Consider the following 21,246-nt stretch of genomic DNA (forward strand, 5'->3'; position numbering starts at 1 on the left):
AAAAATATTTGGCTGCCGAAAAATACAGATTGAGTGTTAAGAGAAAGTATAAGTCTTGTGTAAAATTCACCTCTTGTCTTCACGGTGATCATAATGGCTGTTACCGTGGGCCTCATCATAGCGCCTCTTGTGGCCATGATGTGAATGTCTGTCTGGTTCAGTCTTGCACTCTTCAGTCTGCTGGCTTTCCAGAGCTTCCCGTTCACTGCTGGCTTCAGGTCTCTGCTCCTGCTCCTCTGTCTTTATATCATTTTCACTTTTTAGCTTCACTGGAGCCACCTCATGTTCTGTAAAACAAGTGATATTTAAAATTAAGCAGGGTCTCATAGACCAATGGGGGGCTTAGAACTCTTAGTGTGGGACTTAAGATTAATTAAAAGAACTTAAATCAAGGCAAAACATCATCAACAAATGCTATCCCATTAATGCTATAAGTGATTGACAGCTTCTCTGAGTGTAGCAGTTGCACATCAGACACCTTTAGAAAAAGAAATGTAACTTAATTTTCCATAAGGGTACAAATGGTTTGTTCTAAATGGATCATTTGACATTTTTTTAACAAGTAGGTTACAGAATTTATAATAAAATATCAATAAAGCATGTCACAACACACTTGTAATATAAACTGGCAAAGAAGCCAGTCATAACACATGCCATAAATAATTAGCCTCCCTACAACATTGAAAATTGAAGCTGAAAAGTAATTCCAAGCATTTATTTTCATTTTAACGTTTCAGCATTTTTAATAAAACAATTATCGCAAAAAAAAAACACTGTATTAGTTATTAGGACTGATAATGATTTAAAGTGGTTTGTATTCATGAAAACGTGGATCTATGAGCAACAGGTTCAACTGCATCAATATTTAAGCCAAAAAAAATGTTTTATTTGCTTCATCTGCTGTCAGTCCCTCAGCAAAACTCTAAAATGTGTGTACGCCTGGGTCAGAGTCTGTGTAAGCACATTTTCCAATCAAGTTTATTTTTAAATCTCATTTTTCACTTACAAAGCGGCGTATGAGTATTTCAGAGCCTGTTTTATGCATGTGCAAGGGTTATGAGACTCCATATCTGCTAAATGTATAGCATATTCATGTATTTTCTTCTAAAATACATCAAGTTAATTGGCTGTTTAATTGAGAGAGGAATAAAGTAAATGTTCTAGTAACACAAAGATTGTATATATTATATGAATAACGCACATTACCCAGTTATATTTACAGATAAGTAAGTCACAGGCAGACAGAGAGAAGAGCTGTCATGCGAGAGCGATTGTGTGTGTGTGTGTGTGTGTGTGTGTGTAATGTAAATGACATGGTCATAACTAATAGCTCATAGAAACATGTTAGCTACCTTTTATCTAATATAATTGAGCATATTGTTGAGTTGGTTGAATCTCAATCAGCTCCCTGGTAAAGCACATGTTGTCCTTGATATCAAAGATCAATAAATGCTATAGAAACTGTTACAGAGTTACTACGGTTAGTTCTTAGGTTTAACTGTGATCAAAACTGACTGGAACTACCTGTGCATGAAATGATTTTAGTATCTTCTAGTCAATCAAAATCATTCATTTACAGCAGTGGTCTCAAACTTAAAGGGCGCATAATTCTTTTGTGTCCCCAGAATGTGTCTGTAAAGTTTCAGCTCAAAACACCCATCAGAGTATTTATTATAGCTGTTTAAAATGTCTGTATTATAGCTGGGAAAAGGTTATTGCTGTTTTTTTGCACTGAGCCTTTAAGGCGAGTCATCCCCGCCCACCGATCCCACGTGCCTGTCAGCAACATGCCTCAATCGCCGCCCTCGGCTGCCTCAGAAAGCAGATCTCGCGTAAGGTTTGTGAGAAATACTACAGTAAGAGCTTTACCGATTAGTATTTGATGCATTTTTTGTGGAGTTGCAACAATGAGTTCACGCACACACGCACAGACACGTAGCGCAGACACACACGCACATACATAGCGTAGACACACAGGCAGACACACACACAGCACAGACAAGTAGCGCAGACACACACACACATACATAGCACAGACAAGTAACGCAGACACACACACACACACACACACACACACACACACATACATAGTGTAGACAAGCAGAGAGACACACGCACACACATACATAGCGTAGACACACACACACACACACACACACACACACACACAAACACACAACCACACACACACACACACACACACACACACACACACACACAGAGAGACAGTGAGAGAGACACGGGGCTGTGCTGATGAAGTGAATCTGAAGTGAATCGCTGTACTTCATTACACGTGCACACGTTTTAAAACATGTTAAACTTGTGAAACTCAGTCTTGATCATGTCTGATGATGATTGATGATCCTAGCAAACTGAACAGACCTTTTATTCCCGGTTGCTTTGCGCTCGTCCTGTCTTGTCGATATGATTTTATGCATTACTACGGAGACATGTTAATGCGCACAGCTGTCAATCAATATTGGTGGGCGGGGGGACCGCACTCCTATGTAAAGTTGCGGTCGGTCTGAAAACCGCTCCAATTGGTCCACCGTTTTTATGTTGTTAAATAAAAAAAAAAAAAAAGGACTGGATGTGTTTATTTCACCCTAATATGACAGTATATACACTATACTTACACACATGTATGACCAAACAGCATGAAAAGTAGATTTTTCACCATAGGTGCCCTTTAATTCCTGGAGGGCCAGGAACTGAGCTCTGCACAGTTTAGCTCCAACCACCTTTAACTCATACCTGCTTAAAGCTGCAGTCATGCTGCACTTTCCTCCCCATAGAATTCCATTCATACGCACATGAATGCGTCAGACCGGAAACGCAAGCTTGTGTGTCAACTTTCACATTTCACTGCGTTGGAAAGTTCAAGCTTGGTGAACTCTGACGTGCGAAATCACATCACATGTTTCAGAGAGATTAATCGAAAATCAAAACATGACCACTATGGACCAATCGCTTGCATTTTTTTTTATGTCTAATCATCTTGCCTTATCCCGCCCCTTTTAGCAGCGCCTTACAACAGAAATTTGCCCGCACAAACTCTAGTGGGACTGCAGCATTATAGTCTCAAGTAGCTTTGAACACCTTGATTAATTGGATCAGCTGTGTTTGATTAGAGTTGGAACAAAACTGTGCAGAGCTGCAGCCCTCCAGGAATCGAGTTTGCGACCTATGATTTAGACTGACCATTAGAGTAAAATTCAAAAACCATAATTACATTTATTTAGCTCAACGATGGCAGCTGCAAACCTACCTTCCTTGCTGACCGTCTCAACTGTTGCTGGCTGCTCATCTACAGACGTTATTTTGCTTTCATCATTAGGGACTTCAGGAAAATCGGTGCCCATCTCAGAGCTCTCTTTCTCACCAGCCACCTGTTCTTGGTCAGACTGTTCATCATTCCCAGCTTCTGCAACTCCTGTCACATGCAAACATGCAATGTCATAAATGCATGTTCATCACTACTACTACTATTCAGCATGGATCAAATAAAGCATGCAAACTCGAGTACCTGTTTCCGCCTCCTCATCACAGGTGGGCTGTTTTTCATCTTCCAGAGCCGCCAGGAGCCGCTCCACCAGATCTGCTTTCAGTCCTCGAGAGTCCAACCCACGCTTCTGGAGCTCCTCTTTCAGCTCGTTCACTTTCAGTTTCTTCACATCCAAACTCATCTTGCATGACACAGTGTGGAGCTCTCACTCCTAGTCCTGCCGAAATTGAAGTCAAATTTAATTATCTATAAAATAAATTAAAAAAAACGCTTCTGCATAGAGAGCATTTAATTGGCGAGAAGATTTGATAAGAAACTTTAAGAATGAGGCGATGGCAAAAAAACTATTTTTGATTAGTTTTGCCAAAAGAGACAAACCTAAAGATTTGAACATTTATAACTTCTAAATGTGATTTTTGTCATCGTTTTGGACCACACTAAATTAAAGATTACCTTAAGACTAACATGTTGATACTAACACAAAGAAACTTCACTGGGACTTTATTCATTCATTCATTTTCTTCTCGGCTTAGTCCCTTTATTAATCCGGGGTCCCCACAGCAGAATGAACCACCAACTTATCCAGCAATTTTTTTAGGCAGCGGATGCCCTTCAAGCCACAACCCATCTCTGGGAAACATCCACACACACATTCACACAAACACTGATACACTACGAAAAATTTAGCCTACCCAATTCACCTGTACCGCATGTCTTTGGACTGAGGGGAAACCGGAGCACAAGGAGAAAACCCACGCAAAGGCAGGGAGAACATACAAACTCCACACAGAAACATCAACTGAGCCGAGGTTCAAACCAGCAACCTTCTTGCTGTGAGGCGACAGCACTACCTACTGCGCCACTGCCTCGCCCACTCGGGCTATACTTTCTGTTAATATCTGCTCCTTCTGATTATGTTCCAAACCTATATTCATTCTTGGTCTCAACCCAAACAAAAGTATAATAAAAGAATGTGGGTGATCAAACTGTTGCTGGCTGTTGATAGTAGGAAAAAAATATTCTGATAATGAGCAGGACCAGTAACTTATGGGTTAACCACATTCGTCGAAATAACTTGTGTTTTAATATATAAAAATGCTTCAGGGTAGGGCTGGCGATATGGGCAAAAAAAATCCTGTCTATATTTTTAGGAGGAACGACGGTATACGATATATGTCCAGTATTTTACCATAAATGATTACTTGAGAGTGAAAGCCTTCATTAAAACTTTATTAAACAGTTTTTGAGCGAAATATAATTCAAACACAGGAGTCTCCCTCCCTGTTTTTATCATCATTATAATTATCATTATTATATTGTTATTTGTTAGAGAAGCTAACAGCGAGATATTAAAGTAGAAAAAGAAATGTTTGGTAGACAAATGCATGTTTTTTTAAGTTTACTTTTTAAGTTTTAATAATCGTTTAAACCACCAACCGTTTGTACACTAGGCACTCACACAAATCAAATCACGCCTTCCAGGTAAGGGGCTAAAATAAATCAATCAATCAATTAAACAATAAATAAATGATTAAATAAAATGATTACAATATAATCAGAATTGAAATCAATATGCAATAACAGACCAGAACGCAAAGCTAAATTTGTTATAACGTAATTGTAAAAACAAGACTGTCCTGTAATAAATACTGAACTTAAAATCAGTAAATACGAGGTGGTTTTACTTTCGAAATGCGGTATAAATACATCCCATTTTGTCGTTTTTAATCCTTTTCCCCACATTCAGGTGCTGCTTGTCAATTTCACAAGGCTTCTATGTTCGTTATTGCTGTCAACTGTGGAGGAAATGATGGATAAAAGGTTCCTGATAAACTGCTGTGACAGCTGCAGGCGCTGTGTGATGCGCATGCACACGAGGGGGAGTCGGATTTGTTCAGGGAGTCAAGATTTCGATACAACACCGGCACTGCATGTTCCTCTATGTCACATGTAGTGATGGATCATTCCTAAACGTATAGTTCATTTTTAACAAATCTTTTGTATGACTCAGTGAGTGAATCATTAATTTGCTAATGTTTTCCTTTTTTTGTGCAAGTGGAGCTCGCGACGCGTGCAACCTTGGAGTGTCTGTTTCGCGCAGAATGTGCACATGTGGCCTCAAATTATACCGATATGAAAGATATTGGATAATCCTGCATCGCGTCGGGGAATCATATCGATAAATGCCCAGAATTCCATATACCGCCCAGCCCTAGTTCAGGTTAAAATTGGTAAGATTGAATAAAGGATGATTTATAGGTCTACTATCCTTTTTATGCTAACAATACAACAAGACATATATTTCTTTTCTTATTTGTTGATTTAATTTCTTGACTATCACTTCTAAATGGACCTATTACCAATGAACCACTGTTCGATTTATTTGTATTGTGTGCATTAGTATTATAAATATTTGTTATTTGTTTTTGTTTATATTTTGACAACTCGCAAATTAGTAAAACCAACATCACATAGAATCTAGACAAAACCTTGAATAGTGATTTTTTTTCTTCCTACACTATTAGCAGAGTGCAGAAGATGTGGATTAAAGGTAATAAGTCAAAAAATATTTGAATTCTTGCACAGATTGACGGTTTCATCATGTCATTTGCTCTGACTGGTTATTCAGCAATGACTCTGAGTGTGAGTGTGTCAGAGTGAAGTAGCAAGTAAACAATTCAAGTAAAAAAGCAACACAAAGATGCTGGCTGTAATTTTGTTTAATTTTTTTTTTTAAACAATAGTCCTAACAGGCTAAATGTTAAAACAACATCAGGGTTGCCAAGTTGCCTATTTTCCAGCAAATTGAGCTGCTTTTATTTACTTCACTTGCCACAACTTTGTTTAATTCTGTAAGTTAAAGGTTGACATATTGCATCAATTAAATTTATATAAAAAAATAATAGATATATATGGAAATATAAAAAAAACCTTCAAATATTTCAATCCCATAAATTTACATTTAACCAATGATAAAAAACGTACAAGGATGATGGTACTGAGAAAACACTTTTGTGAGGCACGGGGAAACTGGAGAGATAGTGGACCTGAAATGGGTATTCACAAAATCATCATTATTATTTTATATGTGGTAACGCTGTTCGTTCATGCAAAAATAAAAAAATAAATAAATAAAAAAATGAAAAATAAAAAAAATTAAACGCAGTATCAGGCGAGAATGATTAAAACCAAAACAATAAAACGTTTCATTAAACAAATAAAAAAATATATAATTTTTTTCTTTATTAAATTCATCTATCCTTATAGATTGTTTATTATATTTTATGCACTCCTATGCAGAAATATCACAATCAATCTAAAATTATACATTCTTTCGAAATAGTTATTCAACTCATCTAAGTGAAATTGCATTCATATTGCAATATATAATCACAGAATAAAAAATATTGCAATATGATATTTTCCAATATCGTTCAACCTATATATATAAATATATATATATACACACACACACACGCACACACACACACACACACACCTACATATAGCAGCCTACATGAATACATATTTTATAAATGGGCAGTGTGGCAAATTTTGAATTTTGATTTCATCGGGCTAGTTTTATTTTGCATTTTGTAAAAACCGTTTTGATTTGATTTGCCTGTATAACGTTATATATATACTGAACTGAACTTAAACACTAAAACCTGAACCACACTGTTCCAGTTACTGAACCACACTGTTCCAGTTACTATGACCATTTATGTGACGCTGCTTTGACACAATCTACATTGTAAAAGCGCTATACAAATAAAGCTGAATTGAATTGAATATATATATATATATATATATATATATATATATATATATATATATATATATATATATATATATATATATATATATATATATATATATATTGAATTCGAAAAAATCTCCAAGGACAAAGGTTTTAGCTTAAAGCTTCTGTATAATGTTCAACTGAAAAAAAAAAAAAAAATCACCAACACTGAATGGCCAGAGAGTGAGTACATTAACAGCAGTTTTTCATTTATGAAACAATCCCTATAAGAACATTAGCTAGGTTTTAGCTACAGTGACTACAATAGCTAACCAGCTAAACAGCCTGACCCAACGTGGTCTTTCAGTTTGCACTAGCTCAGACTGTTAACTGGAAACAGTTTCATGTTTCTAGTGGGAGCTGGTTTGTTTATAGTTCCCCAGTCTATTATCTTCAACCAGCTAATTGCTAACTTGAATCATGTTAGACCACGTAACGTTACAAAAGAAACGTGATAATAACGCACAGGAAGAAACCAGCTATGATTTTTTTAAAACAGGCACGAGTTCAGCAGGGTGGGTCATTCACACAGCTAACTGGCTAACGTTAAATCTCCTGCACATACATGTTGTTTAAATTACTTATCACATGCATTAGAGTTAAATAATCTCATCTAATGCAATTTAGCAAAGACATACATTCAAATTATGATCGGAATTAATGCGAAATGGCATGCATTCGTCTGATTTCTCAATCTAGGGAACACGTTATTTTAGCTAACTGGGTAAACGTAACGGAACATGCATTAATATTATTATTGTAACCTAATGCAAACTCTAAAATGGTAGTAAAATGTGCAATGGACCTACCAGAGAAAAGGCTATTGTTCAATTGAAGGAGCCTATTTGTGTAATGTAAACAAACACAGAATTACAACCTCGCGGGCTTCTAGTCGGGGCAGCAGGAGACACACTGAATATTGTTCATAGTGTTTGAGTGCTGCCTCCTACTGGATGGACCTTCGACACTCTCAACAGTCTTTGCCCTCAACGCAGGCCTATGGTTTACAGTTGAATTTAAGTCTATTTCTGTATTATTTAATCGTAGGATTTAAATGAGGAGGTTTTTTTAGCCAACGTAATTAGAAAATAATTATATGAAAATTCATTCATTTGTTCATTTTGCTTCGGCTAGTCCCTTTATTCATCAGGGGACACCACAGCAGAATGAACCACCAACTCATCCTGCATGTTTTACACAGAAGATGCCTTACCTGCTGCAACCCAGTACTGGGAAACATCCATACACTCTCACATTCACACACATACACTACGTACAATTTAAAATACATCCTTTTTAAATGTAAGGGTAAAAAAACTATAGCTTTTTTCAGTTTAAACACAGTATATTTCATTTTGAGAAACATTTTAAATATTGTGGAGCAGTAAACATATCAGGCTAAATGATTCAAATGAATCATTGACTTCTGCTGTCTTCAAAGACAAAGATTTCTTTACAATTTAAAACAGCATCTTTGGATCTTTTTCTGCTGGAGATACTGTTTTCCTATAAAACAGCGGTATACCTTGAACACAATCATCGTCACATGCCTATATCAGACCTTTTTAAGTTTAAATAAATGTGTTTCAAAAACTTTTTGTTGAAAAAATAATCACAACAACAAACTGTTTTCACAATTTTAATATAATCAAGAATATTTTACTTTTTATTTTACAATGATACATATACACCCATATACACGTGCCATATTAAACACAGCAGTCTTTTAATGCAATGGGGATTTTCTGATAGCACACACAGTGAGATAAGCTCTCTGTTTCTTATGCTGCGTGACACATCCATATTTATCATACGAATATTGTCATTCAAGTATTCACAAAGCGGATGTTCAGATCATCAATATGCCCAGCTTCAAAATCTTATTACATTTAAGCTCAAACTAAAGATCACTCTCTGTAAATTGTGGCAATTTATTTTGGAAAAAAAAAAAAAAAAAAATCACTGAAATGTTATAAAATAACATTCAAACTGAACAGTGCAGAACAATGAGTAGTCAAACATATGCAATGGTTTAACAATGTCATCAAAAAAGATTGATAACACGATCATTCAGCCAATCAGTAATGAGTAATGATAGTATGTCGTCCTAATGGCCAACGTTCATCATACACAACCGTATTACTTATTTTCTTTTTCTTTCTATTTTTATAACAGTGTGTGTGTAAGAAGACTTAAAGCTATAGTTCATCCAAAAATGAACTTATTTTACTTACCAATTACACATGAATCGATTGACTTAATTGTTTTACAAATTTAAGTTGGTTGAACTTTATTTTTTTAAAACAATTAAGTTATCCCAAAAATACTCCAGAATTGTGTTGATTCAGCTCCTTTTAACCTTTTAAATAAGTAGTTTGAACAAGCAGCTTTTTAAAATGTAATCGCCTTTAAGTGATTGTTGCTTACTTTGAACACGAATTAAGATTTTTTGAAGAATGTTGGAAACCTAAAAAGAAACAAAAAAATACTATGGAAGCCAGCGGTTACTGCCTTCAAAATGTCTTCCTTTGTGTTCAACAGCAGTACAACAAAGTAAAAAGTGAGTAAAAATTTTAATTTTTGGAGTGAACTATCCCTTTAAGCAAGACTTTGTATGCGTGTATATGGCAGTGCTGCACCACAACTGATGGCAGTCCCTATTAACAAGTCTGTTTATCCTCCTCAGAAAGGGCCTAATTCAGTGATGCACACAGTTATTTGGAACTTGGGGCTGCTGGAAGAGACAACAGAAGTCTGTTAACCTCTCTGATCTGGGCATCCAGTGTCTCTGTGGTGAGGGCCAGCTCTCCTAGTTGCGTCTGCAGGCTGGTTATGGATTGTGCGAGCTCTTCTTCTTTTCGTCTGGAGTTTGCAGCCTGACGGCTGTACTCGAGCACCATGCAGCCTCCACCGATGACAAAAATGATGGCTTCGCCGAGCAGCTCGGCTCCAAGCTCTGCAGCCGCGTCTTCATTCAGGGGTTTGATGGTGGAGCCGCGGAAACCCATAATTCTCATCTTTGTTCTCATCTCGATCCAGTGATATGCTGTTGAGAGAAAAAAACATGACAGATCTTTTTAGTGACTTGACATGGTTGTTTAAGAGGTATGAAGGCCTCCCATGAAAAGGATAAGACTACTACACTATAATATTTATAAATGTTGTATTTAAAAGAGTGTATGAAACTATGGTAATAAAAAAGAAGAGACTACAGTGATATTAAAATTAATATGGTGTGTAAAAGGACTGCCTTATAAATTAGGCATAGTAGTTTATCATATTTAAAATGTGAAAAAGAGATTATGTATTGTTAAATAGAAATTACATATACAAGAGAGATTGCATTGCACAACAACACATATTTAAACATTTAAACAAGTTTGGTGTGATTAGGATTTTTAAATGTTTTAAAATGAGCTTTTCCTGATCACCAATGCTGCATTTATTTAATCTAAAATACAGTACAAATTGCAAAATTAAAAGTAGTTTATAATTTAATTTCATAATTTATTCCAGTGATTTTGGAGATGAATTTTCGACTTCATTACTCCAGTCTTCAGAGTCACATGATCCTTCAGAAATCACTCTAAAATCAAACATAATTATTTTTAATATTATTAATATCATTATTAATGGTAATAGTAAAAAGCAATATTGATTTGAGTATTAATTTAATTTGAAACTACATACAATATAATATAAATAAGAATTTAATACTACATACATTTAATAAATGCCCCCTTGTTGAACAGAATCATTTTCTTAAAAAAATAAACAAACAAAAAACATGAAAAAATAATAAAACTGACCCCAAACTTTTAACCAGTAGTCTATATTAAAAAGAGTTTTAAATGATATAAAAAAAATACAGATTAGCTTCATAATAAAATTAACTAAACATTTACATAAACGTAATATTTACAAATATTATTAAAAAGTGTATAAAAGTATCACATTAAAATAATAAAAATAGAATACAATATTGAAATAAACCTCCTTCACTCTCAATAAACTGTAATATATATATATATATATATATATATATATATATATATATATATATATATATATATATATATATAATATATATATATATATATATATATATATATATATTACATATACACATGTGTGTGTGTGTGTGTGTGTGTGTGTGTGTGTGTGTGTGTGTGTGCGTGCGTGCGTGCGTGTGTGTGTGTATATATATATATATATATATATATATATATATATATATATATATATATATATATATATATATATATATATTACTATTTATTATTATACATTAAACATTAAAACAATATAAGAAATTACAAGTCTTCGTTTTATAAACAATTCGATAAAATTAATCGCTATTAATTTGTCAAAGATACAAACGGTACATTTTCGTATGCTTTTGAAACCCTCACACAGTCGCAGGCCTCAAATAACACTAGCAAAATTATCAATTACAATCCAGACTCAACATTGTATATACTTGCGAATGATCACATTGTGATGTCGATGCTGAAATGAAATATTGTGCAGCCCTATTATGTATTATTATAATAAACACTAAAACAATATAAAAAATTACAAGTGATTCGTTAAAAAAATGACTAATATATGAAAACAAACAATATTAAAAATAAAAGAACATAACAATTCATTATATTAATACTAATTAATTGTATACATGTAGGGGAGCAAAGTGGCAAAGTGGGTAGAACATAAGCCTAACAGCAAGGTTGCAAATTCAAGCCTCAACAGCATCCGTTGGAGTTTCAGTGTGGAGTTTGCATTTTCTCCCTTTGTTTGCGTATGTTTTATCCGGGTGCTCCAGTTTACCCCACAAGTCCAAAGACAAGAGGTATAGGCGAATTGGGAAAGCTAAATTGTGTGAATGAGTATGTGTGGATGTTTCCCAGTGATGGGTTGCAGCTGGAAGGGCATCTGCTGCGTAAAACATATGCTGGGTAAGTTGGCAGTTCATTCTGCTGTGGCGACCCCAGATTAATAAAGGGACTAAGCCGAAAAGAAAATGAATATGTATAAATTAACTGATAGATTTGTTATATAGCTCTTATTTATATATAACAGTACTGTATGATCACATTGTTTTTTATGCAACTATATTAAACATATTTAGCAAACCAGGAAAAAGAGGCACGTTCAGTTAATCTAAACTTGCATTTTAATGTTTATGATCATAAAAAGTCTTCTTAAATTGACTAGAGTAAAAGTATATTAAAGAGAGTAGGCTAATGTATGAAACATTAACATATACAATCGAATTAATTACAGTAAAAATATTATGTTAATAAATTATTATTGTATTATAACCAATTTAAGAACTAGCTGTAAAGGCACTTTTTTTCTACTCGTGAGTCGTGTGTACCCTCTCTGCTCTCAATGACAGATCAGTCCCGCCCTCTTGTATCAAGCTCCAATCTCATTTGTCAAAAGGAAACTTTCCTCCGTTACCTCATTTGTCTCTTCGATAGTCTGTCACTAAAAAGACCCAATAAAAATAGCGCAGCAGCCGTGATTGGCTATAAGGTAGAAGTAGACAAGCGTCCATTGGCTGCGTGTAGCTATGTCCACACCCACATACACCCTTAGCATTTGCCTGACATCATTTCATCGTTTTTCACGAACAGGCAAATATTAGCTTACCTTGAGCCGGAGGAAGGCAAATATAGTTTTTAAAGAATTCACTTCTCCGCGCGCCCGCTTTTATCCTATTAGCCACTGGTTTGCTCAATTGTCGCACGCCCAGATAGAGCAGCTTTGCAATCGGAAAGGCACCGACAACCATCTTGGCGGAAAATGCGTCATCTGGGAAGGCGGGATGATAAGGACGTCATGTGGGCGATGCTTATACGTAATGTAATGACGTAAAATTAATATTAATAAGATTTATAAATGTATTAGTATTTTAGTGTTCGGTATTATTATTATTATTAAAGACATTAGTAAACAAATATTAACTTTTAGTTTATTTTAGCCAAGTTTGCTCCTCTATTTGTTAAGTCGCTTAGATGTACGGACGTTTATGATGTATTTTTACAGTTAATTTCCCCCAAAATCTAAAATCAATAATAAAAAATATTAAACCAAATAAACAAACGAAATCTGTCTTTCTTTGGCCATTGTCTCTCGTTGTTTACCTGCGCCAGCTGTGCGTCTCTAACACCTGGGTCGGATTTCAGAAGCGGTGGGCTGGACTGAATTTCTCAGAAGTTCACAAGCAAGGGTTGAACACCGTAGAAAAGTTTTCCAGACAGTCATGTAACGCATCCATGCTCGGCGGGACTAAGTTTTAGGACTTCACTGCACGACAATTTGACTACTATCGCAGCTGTTCAAGGTACAGGAATCTTTCATGTTATTGTGCTTTTGAGAGTTCAGCTCGGAGATTTACTGTACATTGTGAAGGCGACGTGGATTGTACAGTAGACTTGTTTGTTCCCGTTATGTCAGCTTTTGAACACACACTTTTTCTCAGTTTTACTTTAAAAATGTGTAACATTGTTATAGTTTTAAGGCGCCTTTGTGTGTGAAGTGGACGAGGAGGAGCCAGTGGCACTTTAATGGGAATCAGATGTCTTGAAAACGCACGCAGAAGCTTTTGAAGGCAGATCCCATTGAGTTGTTCTCTGAACGATATATTATTCATTATACAACCTGAATCAAGTCTTAAAATTAGACCAAGGCTTATCCGAGCCTTTATTTATTTAGTGATATGGTAACTTTGTAAAATATTGTGCTCAGGATTTTAATACAATGTACACAAAGCCTTCTGCATATACTGTAAGACCCGTCATCATGATGAATGACTGTGGCTTTTTTAACAGATGTTTGTAAGCAGTGTTACTAATTTGGATACTAGAAATGCATGAGGTCTAAACTTTTTGATCATCAAGCCTACTCCATCCTACTTGATGTAAAAAGCCTGTACATGAAATAATGAACTTTGCTTTAAACCTTTTGTACAAAATCTACATACTTTCTTCAGCTCTAAAATTTAGGAATTACATAAAGATTTATATTTATACAACTTTATATTTTTTATCCATACTTTCAGACTTTGGCGTTTAATGAAATACTAAAGCAGAATTAAAAAAAAATAATAATTGTGATGTACTACAGTATTAGCACAAAGTGAGATCTTGTGACACTGTGTCTATATTGTTTATCACACTATTTGAATATTCAGTCTGAAATCGCATGTAATTATGACGTCAAATGAACATTAGTACCAATTAATTAACTGCATGCCAACAATGTTATACTTTGAGAGTCATTGGCTGATAAATATGTTTTCCCTATTTACAATATGCAAAGAATACTTTTCTGAAATGTTATTAAGGTGAAAGTATGAATGTGCAAATATAACACCAACTTTACCCCTAATAATTTTAAGATGAATATTTACAGACACTTGGCACTTAATTATCTTTTTTATTATTTGTGTATTTTTTTACATTGAAATCCTGATGCCTATCATGCATTTTACTATGATTTTACATTGCAGTAATATGTCATTCAGTGCAACAATAGTTTCAAAAATGCCATAAAAGCCTGATATATCAAATATAAAATAAAATATATTGTTTACTTTTTTTTGTTTAGATTATTTAGTCATTTTCTAATCTTAAAATTAGTTTAAAGTGTCAATAATATATTAAACATGTAGAGTTGAACACACCCCACGTACTGCATCTTTTGTTTAGCATTGTGGTTTTATACATTCTTTGGTAACCGGTCCATAATGAGTACCTTCATGTCATTTTTTTGAAAACATTGGGAACGGGTCCAGTTCCACTGTACAGTTCTCACTAAATGCTGTCAGAGCCAGCTGAGCTACATATTTGTCTGTTCCTGTCCTGCTACAACTTGTTCCATTCCATTATTTCTCCTTTTGCACTTTACACTGTAAACATGAATATTTGCATGTTGGTTCAATCACTTTCCAGCCTGTATTTGTGTGCACTGCTGTTCAGTCTTCAAAGGTTAAACTGGGTCAGGTTGGATGCTGGGAAACTTGTGTGATTCACAAAGAATGTTAAGCTTGTAATTTTAAAGACCTGAGAGATTCCAGAAGCAAATGTTATTCGAGACTGTTCAGAGTGTCCTCTACACAGGGCTGCACATAAACAAACATCCCTTAGAAAAGCAGAAGTGGCCAGTATCATAGGTCAGACTGAGTGTTAGGATTATTAATACCCACCCATGGAATCATGGGTGACTAACAGGTTTTAGTCACAATGTTCTCGGATGGCCGTCAGTGTCTAAAATTTACCTGACACTCCTAATTTTTTTGTTCATCTAAATCTGATAAAATGTCTTGATTTTAGAGATAATTTGACTCTGTCTGTCTGCCTGTCTGTCTAGCTATCCATCTTATTATATATAAAATATTATTATTATTATTTTTTTTTTAATGAACTCTCCATTTTAATTCTGTCACAGGATGTTTCCACCCACATTTTTAGGTGTGCATTAGGGTAGAGTTCATCAAATCCTAGTCTTTATCTTTTTAGGCGTGCATTTCTTTTTTTTTGTAATTTTCTAAAGAACTTCTTTAGCCGGTTACTATTGCACCTTTTGGCAAGGACCTGCATGAGTTCCAGATCTGTTACATACGGTTTGAATGACTGTTCTTATCAACTAGACTATGAAACACTCTTGTTGTCTCTAGAATGATAGCTTTGGTTGGTTTCAATGCCATGAGATGGCGTAATGTCTGAGACACGTCATGAATGCTCACTTAGACTTACAGGTGGTGGTTCACTATATCTTATTGTATCTTCAAATCTCCCCTGACTTACATTCTTCTGTCGGACTCAAAAGAAGATTTGTGTTTTCAGTGCAGTGAAAGTCAACTGACTTAAGCAAATACATTATCTTTCATAAGCTATTTTTATTTCCACAGATGAAAGTTAGTCAGGTTTTGGAATGACACAAGGGTGAGAAAATGATGACTGAAGAGTCATCGTTGCTTGAACGATTCTTTTGACTGTCTGGAGAACTGTTGTTGTCTAAATGCAGCTTGGGTTGGGCTGTTTTAATACCACATGGTGCCAGTCTGACAGCAGCTATTTCACCACAACGTGCTGATGAATGAATTTCACATAGAAATGTTGTCACTTGTGTAGGTTGTGATTGGTCTGTCTTTTTTTTTTTTTTTTTTAATGAATTACCAACAAGATTAAGCTAGTAGGCTTTATCTGAAATCGACCCCCTAGATCAGAGATGCCCAAACAAGGGCCTGTGGGCCAAAGTTTGCCCATAGTAGGCTTTGATTAGGCCCGCCATCCCATCTGAGTAGAGAGGGAGAATGATAGGGATGGTTTAGAGATCCTCATTTCAAATGTAAAGTAATCTTTTAGTTAACTGAAATTTAATGTTTAAATGTAAATGCTGTATGTTAGTTTAAAATGTGCATACTGTCACCCGACGAATAGAGGACAATGCAGAGAGTTTGCTGAGCAAATGAAAGCAAAGATAGATTCTGCTTGACGAGTGTATTCAGCATTAAATGTGTTATAAATGTGATTGTTTTTATTGCAATAAGTTATCATTAAAAGGTTTTTCTGCATTATTTAATATTTTTCAAAGCAGTTATTTTTGAATAATATTAAATAAAATAGTTTGGTAGATTTATCTTCGGGCCACGACTATTAATGATATTTGGTTTTTGGGCCTTCATGCGAAAATCTTTGGGCACCCCTGCCCTTGACTCACTATTCCCTACATTAGTCTGCTTAAAGAAGTGAAAGAAAATGAGTGAGTGAATCTGAGCACTGACTGCACCGGAAGGGATGTTGTTTAGTTTGTGCTTTGCTGGTTAATAAACCTCTCAGAATGATTTGATTTTCAATTTCTTGGACAGACCCTGTGATAGATTATTAACATTTAGCGAGCTATTAGTAATGAACCAAAGTATTTAGATTTTTGTCAGGTATACAAATGTTGATTTCTCATTTTAATAGTAATTTATTTGGAAACACCAGTAGGATTCTGCTGTGGATGCCATTCTGTGGTCAAACGTGGTAATTAATTTTGCATGTGTGAATACTTAGTGCATAATGGGGTTTTCTCCTGCTGTTGAATGTACATTGGTCATACAGATGTTATTGTGGTGCATTATAGGATTGATTGAGTTTACATCAGAATGTTCACAATAGTTTCGGACACCACTGCAAATGGCTGCTTCCTCTAATATTGCCCATAACATTTATTGTGTATGGCTGTATGCGAAATCACCCCTACACCTATATTCACTATTACCTTCCATTAGTCCACTAATACAGTTCATCTGAAGGAGTCACACATTATTGGGATTCTAATGCAGTGCATTATTAGGATTTTCTAGCTGATTTGTGTATATAGGTTGTAGACTCGTTATTGTTCTGCATTGTAGGATTGATTGATTACACTTATCATAACGTCCACTACAGAAAAATGGGCCGCTGTCAGAAGCGCAATGAATTCTTTCATGGTGTGATTGGTTTCCACATGTGGAGTAAGTGCGTTTGTGAAATTTCCTCACTAAATAAAATATTCCGTGATCAACTTTTAGTGGTGTTATGACAAAATAGAAGCAATTAGGTCTGGGTGATATAACAAAAAACTCACTTTACATAAAATAATAACTAATAATATCACTAAATATAATGCAAAATGTAAACATTGTACTCTCAATATTGTAATAGTCTCATGATGTTGTTCATTCATGATTTTATCTGCATCCCAATAATGGCATGTAATATTTTGTTCATGTAAATTATGAAAAAGTGTTACCTTAAACGATTTTGTGACACTACAAAATGAACAATAGAGCAAAAAATGAAACAACAGACTTTTTATTGTCTCCATATTGTATACATTGTAATATTGCACAGCCCTAGAAGCAATTGGGAACAACACCAATTCATCCACCACAAAGTGGTAGGCCATGTAAAATTACAGTGTAGGATCAGCACAATCTGAGGTGCAGAGAAGTCACCAGCTTTTTGCAACAATTCAATAGTTGCAGACCTCCAAACTTCATGTGGCTTTCAAATTAGTTTAAGAACAGTGTATAGAGAGTTTCCAAGCCTCAAATTAACCAGAACAATGCAAAGTGTTGGATGGCTTGGTGGTTGCCAGTGCAACCGTACAGTACTTCTCTGACTGCAATGTGCCAAGTGCAACGTTTGGTGGAGATGGGATTGTGTTGTTTTTCAGGGGTTGGGCTTGGCCCCTTAGTTCCAGTAAAAACATCTCATAATGATTTAGCCCACCAACATTTTTTGTAGTGTCATGCTCCCAACTTTGTGAGAACGTTTTGGGTATGAACCCTTCCTGTTTCAACATGACTGCGCACCAGCAAGCAAGTTTCAAAAAAGAAGTGGGCGAGCAAGTTTGGTGTGGAGAAACTTGACTGTCCTGACCTCAACCAGACAGAATATATTTGGGATTAATTATTGGACCAACTTCATATTTACCCCAACAGATAAAGATTAGAAGTGCATGTGCAAGATTCAAAACATCTGGCAGTATAGGTGTGTAAAAATGTAGGGGCTTGTGATTTCCATAGTGCAGAGAATTGCAGAAACCAAGGCTTCATTGACTGTGTCTTGTATTATCTTAATTGCACTGCTCACTTCTAACGTCAATCATTTTACAAGTAAATATAAAGGCGGCAACACCAAAGCTCCAAAAGTATAAAATGTATTATACCAAAAGGCTATCACATTGCATGTAAAGTTTTGAGAACACGTCACTTCGTCATACGGTGTGCACGAAATGTCACTTGCTATGTGATAGCCTTTTAGTAACAAATCTGATACTTTTGTAGCTTTGGTGTTGCCGCCTTTATACTTGCTTTTTGTCCTCTTTTTGGCTGAGCAACCTTTTGAGATTGATATGTGTGTTATTGTGCATTTATGCGAGAGTTTTACATCAAAGTACATCATAATTTGAACACAGTGTTTAAATAAGTATGCCAAATCAAAAACACCTACTGGTATGATTGGTTGACAGTTTTGCTCACCAAAGTCAAAGTCGGCTTTATCGTCAATTCAACCACATGTACAAGGCATACAGAGAGTTGATTGTGTTACACTCAGACCCCAGGCGCATAACAGATAATATTAATACAAAAAGTTACATTTTTAAATTAAATTACAATGAATGCAATCACACATATAATATAATCTAAAAACATATGTAAAAAATAACAATTTGTAAGCAACACAATTACACTTAAGGGCACACAATAACACTGCAACCAACAAGATGGAAAACACAAAAACACCGTTTTGTCTGGAGAGAGAGAGAAGCCACAGTGTGTGCATGCGCCGCCATCTTGTTTTAATCTTGTTTGCTTATTTGAAAATTTGGTTTCAAAGTTGCATAGGAAAGCAGCTCCTCTCCCATGTAAACGTCTGCATGTATGTTTGAAAGCCTGTATACTTCAAACGCTGATGTGATTTAGGTTTAAAAAAAATGCATCAATAACATCAAATGATCTATAATGGCAAACAAAAGCAAAATATAAGTGAATATTTAATTAAAACAGTTTATAAAAATATAACTGTAAAAATCACAATATTGTTTAAACATGAAATGTAAAATTACAGGTTTTATGATTTTAGACTATTGTTCTGCTGTCATTTATTATAATCATTAATCCACAGTCTGGATAAAATGAAACCTGAATTAAAATAGTATCCAGATTTAAAAAAAAGAAAGAAAAAAAGCAGATTGATGGATTGTGAGAAAAATTCAGCAGATGTCATTGAGCCCCATTTGTTTATTACTATGACTATTTATGAACTTTCAGTTATTTAATCTGTTGATATATTTATTATTCAGTAAAATTTTTAATTTGTTGGCATAATGTGAAAATAATGCATGTCACATAAGTTGTTATATTTAAAGATTTGCAATTAATTATAAAATGAATTAATCATCCAGCTGTAAAATACACCTTATCCAGTCAAAATGCTGTTCTCCAGTGTGCAATTTAAAGGCTATGATTACACAAATACTGGATCTATTAATGTGTGCTAAAAATGCAGGGATGTAACAATTCACCTGACTCTTGATTTGAAACAATTCACAATACTAATCTCACGATTCACAACTTAGTCTTGATTTTTTTTAAACAAAATGATTAGAAACAAATTTAAGGTAAAGATCCCTTTCATTTTTTTTCTTAAATGCTGCACATTTTATGTAAAATAATACATTTTATGGCATAACTAAATTGCTATTAAAAAAAAAAAGTATATAATAAACATTTACAAAGCCCCCAGCTAATGAAAAAAACTCTTTCACTGGGGACTGCGATGGCTGTTGTGGAGAGGAAAGCCTTTCCTAAACCAAAGATCAGTGATCCAGACTCTGGCATAAAAAAAAAAAAAAAAAAAAACTGATTATAAAAGGACTAATTATATAGTAGGACAGGAGTTGAGCAAGATTATGAAGGTGAATAATTAATATTACTTCTATAAATAATTAGTATAAGTATCAGTGTGATACACTTAAGAAGACATAATCTTGAACATTTTTAAATATAATAAGCAAATTAATAAAATATGCATAAACTAATTTGAAAAGAAGAGGGTAAAATATTTTAATACCTTGCTCTGTAGCAGAACAGCTTTCTCTTACAGTCTAAAAAAATCTTCACACTTTCGTTATGAAAACACTGATGAACCATGTGATCTCTGTAGCACTCGTCAGAGCAAGCAGAGTTTGGCTTATTAATAGTTTTGTTTTTGCGTATAGACGTCTTCGACAGTAATTTTCACTGTGATGAGGGCTTATGTGCGTCATATTCGTTGTTCTGTTAGTGTAAGTAAACGTCTTTGTACAATACTTGTAGTATGTTTTGTCTGGCGAACTTCACCACTGTCAGTAATGATTTTCAATAATTTTGAATAATGATTTCAATCGGCAG

General features: G+C 34.8%; 3 protein-coding genes across 5 annotated transcripts in view; 1 reads left to right on the forward strand and 2 right to left on the reverse strand.

Moving 5' to 3' along the window:
- hnrnpul1 (heterogeneous nuclear ribonucleoprotein U-like 1) overlaps window positions 1–8,181 on the reverse strand; it is a 30,136-nt gene extending 21,955 nt beyond the window's left edge. The window contains 4 exon segments of the mRNA NM_213271.1: window positions 71–287; window positions 3,269–3,433; window positions 3,527–3,722; window positions 8,117–8,181. Coding sequence (NP_998436.1) covers window positions 71–287; window positions 3,269–3,433; window positions 3,527–3,686 — 542 coding nt within the window. The 5' untranslated portion in view covers window positions 3,687–3,722; window positions 8,117–8,181.
- A 1,078-nt stretch (window positions 8,182–9,259) lies between these two features.
- Window positions 9,260–13,129, reverse strand: opa3 (outer mitochondrial membrane lipid metabolism regulator OPA3). The gene is made up of 2 exons (NM_001080166.1): window positions 12,966–13,129; window positions 9,260–10,353 (listed from the first exon to the last, which is right to left on the reverse strand). The coding sequence occupies exons 1-2, from the start codon at window positions 13,105–13,107 to the stop codon at window positions 10,022–10,024; spliced, it is 474 nt and encodes a 157-aa protein (NP_001073635.1). The 5' UTR covers window positions 13,108–13,129; the 3' UTR covers window positions 9,260–10,021.
- A 379-nt stretch (window positions 13,130–13,508) lies between these two features.
- The window catches only part of ppp1r13l (protein phosphatase 1, regulatory subunit 13 like), a 55,953-nt gene continuing 48,215 nt past the window's right edge, over window positions 13,509–21,246 (forward strand). For 2 of the 3 annotated variants that reach the window (XM_005173644.6, XM_005173643.6), the window contains exon 1: window positions 13,575–13,659. The gene's annotated coding sequence lies outside the window, so the exon portion shown is untranslated. 3 annotated transcript variants of the gene reach the window in all.

Source organism: Danio rerio, chromosome 18 (assembly GCF_049306965.1).
Source record: "Danio rerio strain Tuebingen ecotype United States chromosome 18, GRCz12tu, whole genome shotgun sequence".
Classification (NCBI taxonomy): domain Eukaryota; kingdom Metazoa; phylum Chordata; class Actinopteri; order Cypriniformes; family Danionidae; genus Danio; species Danio rerio.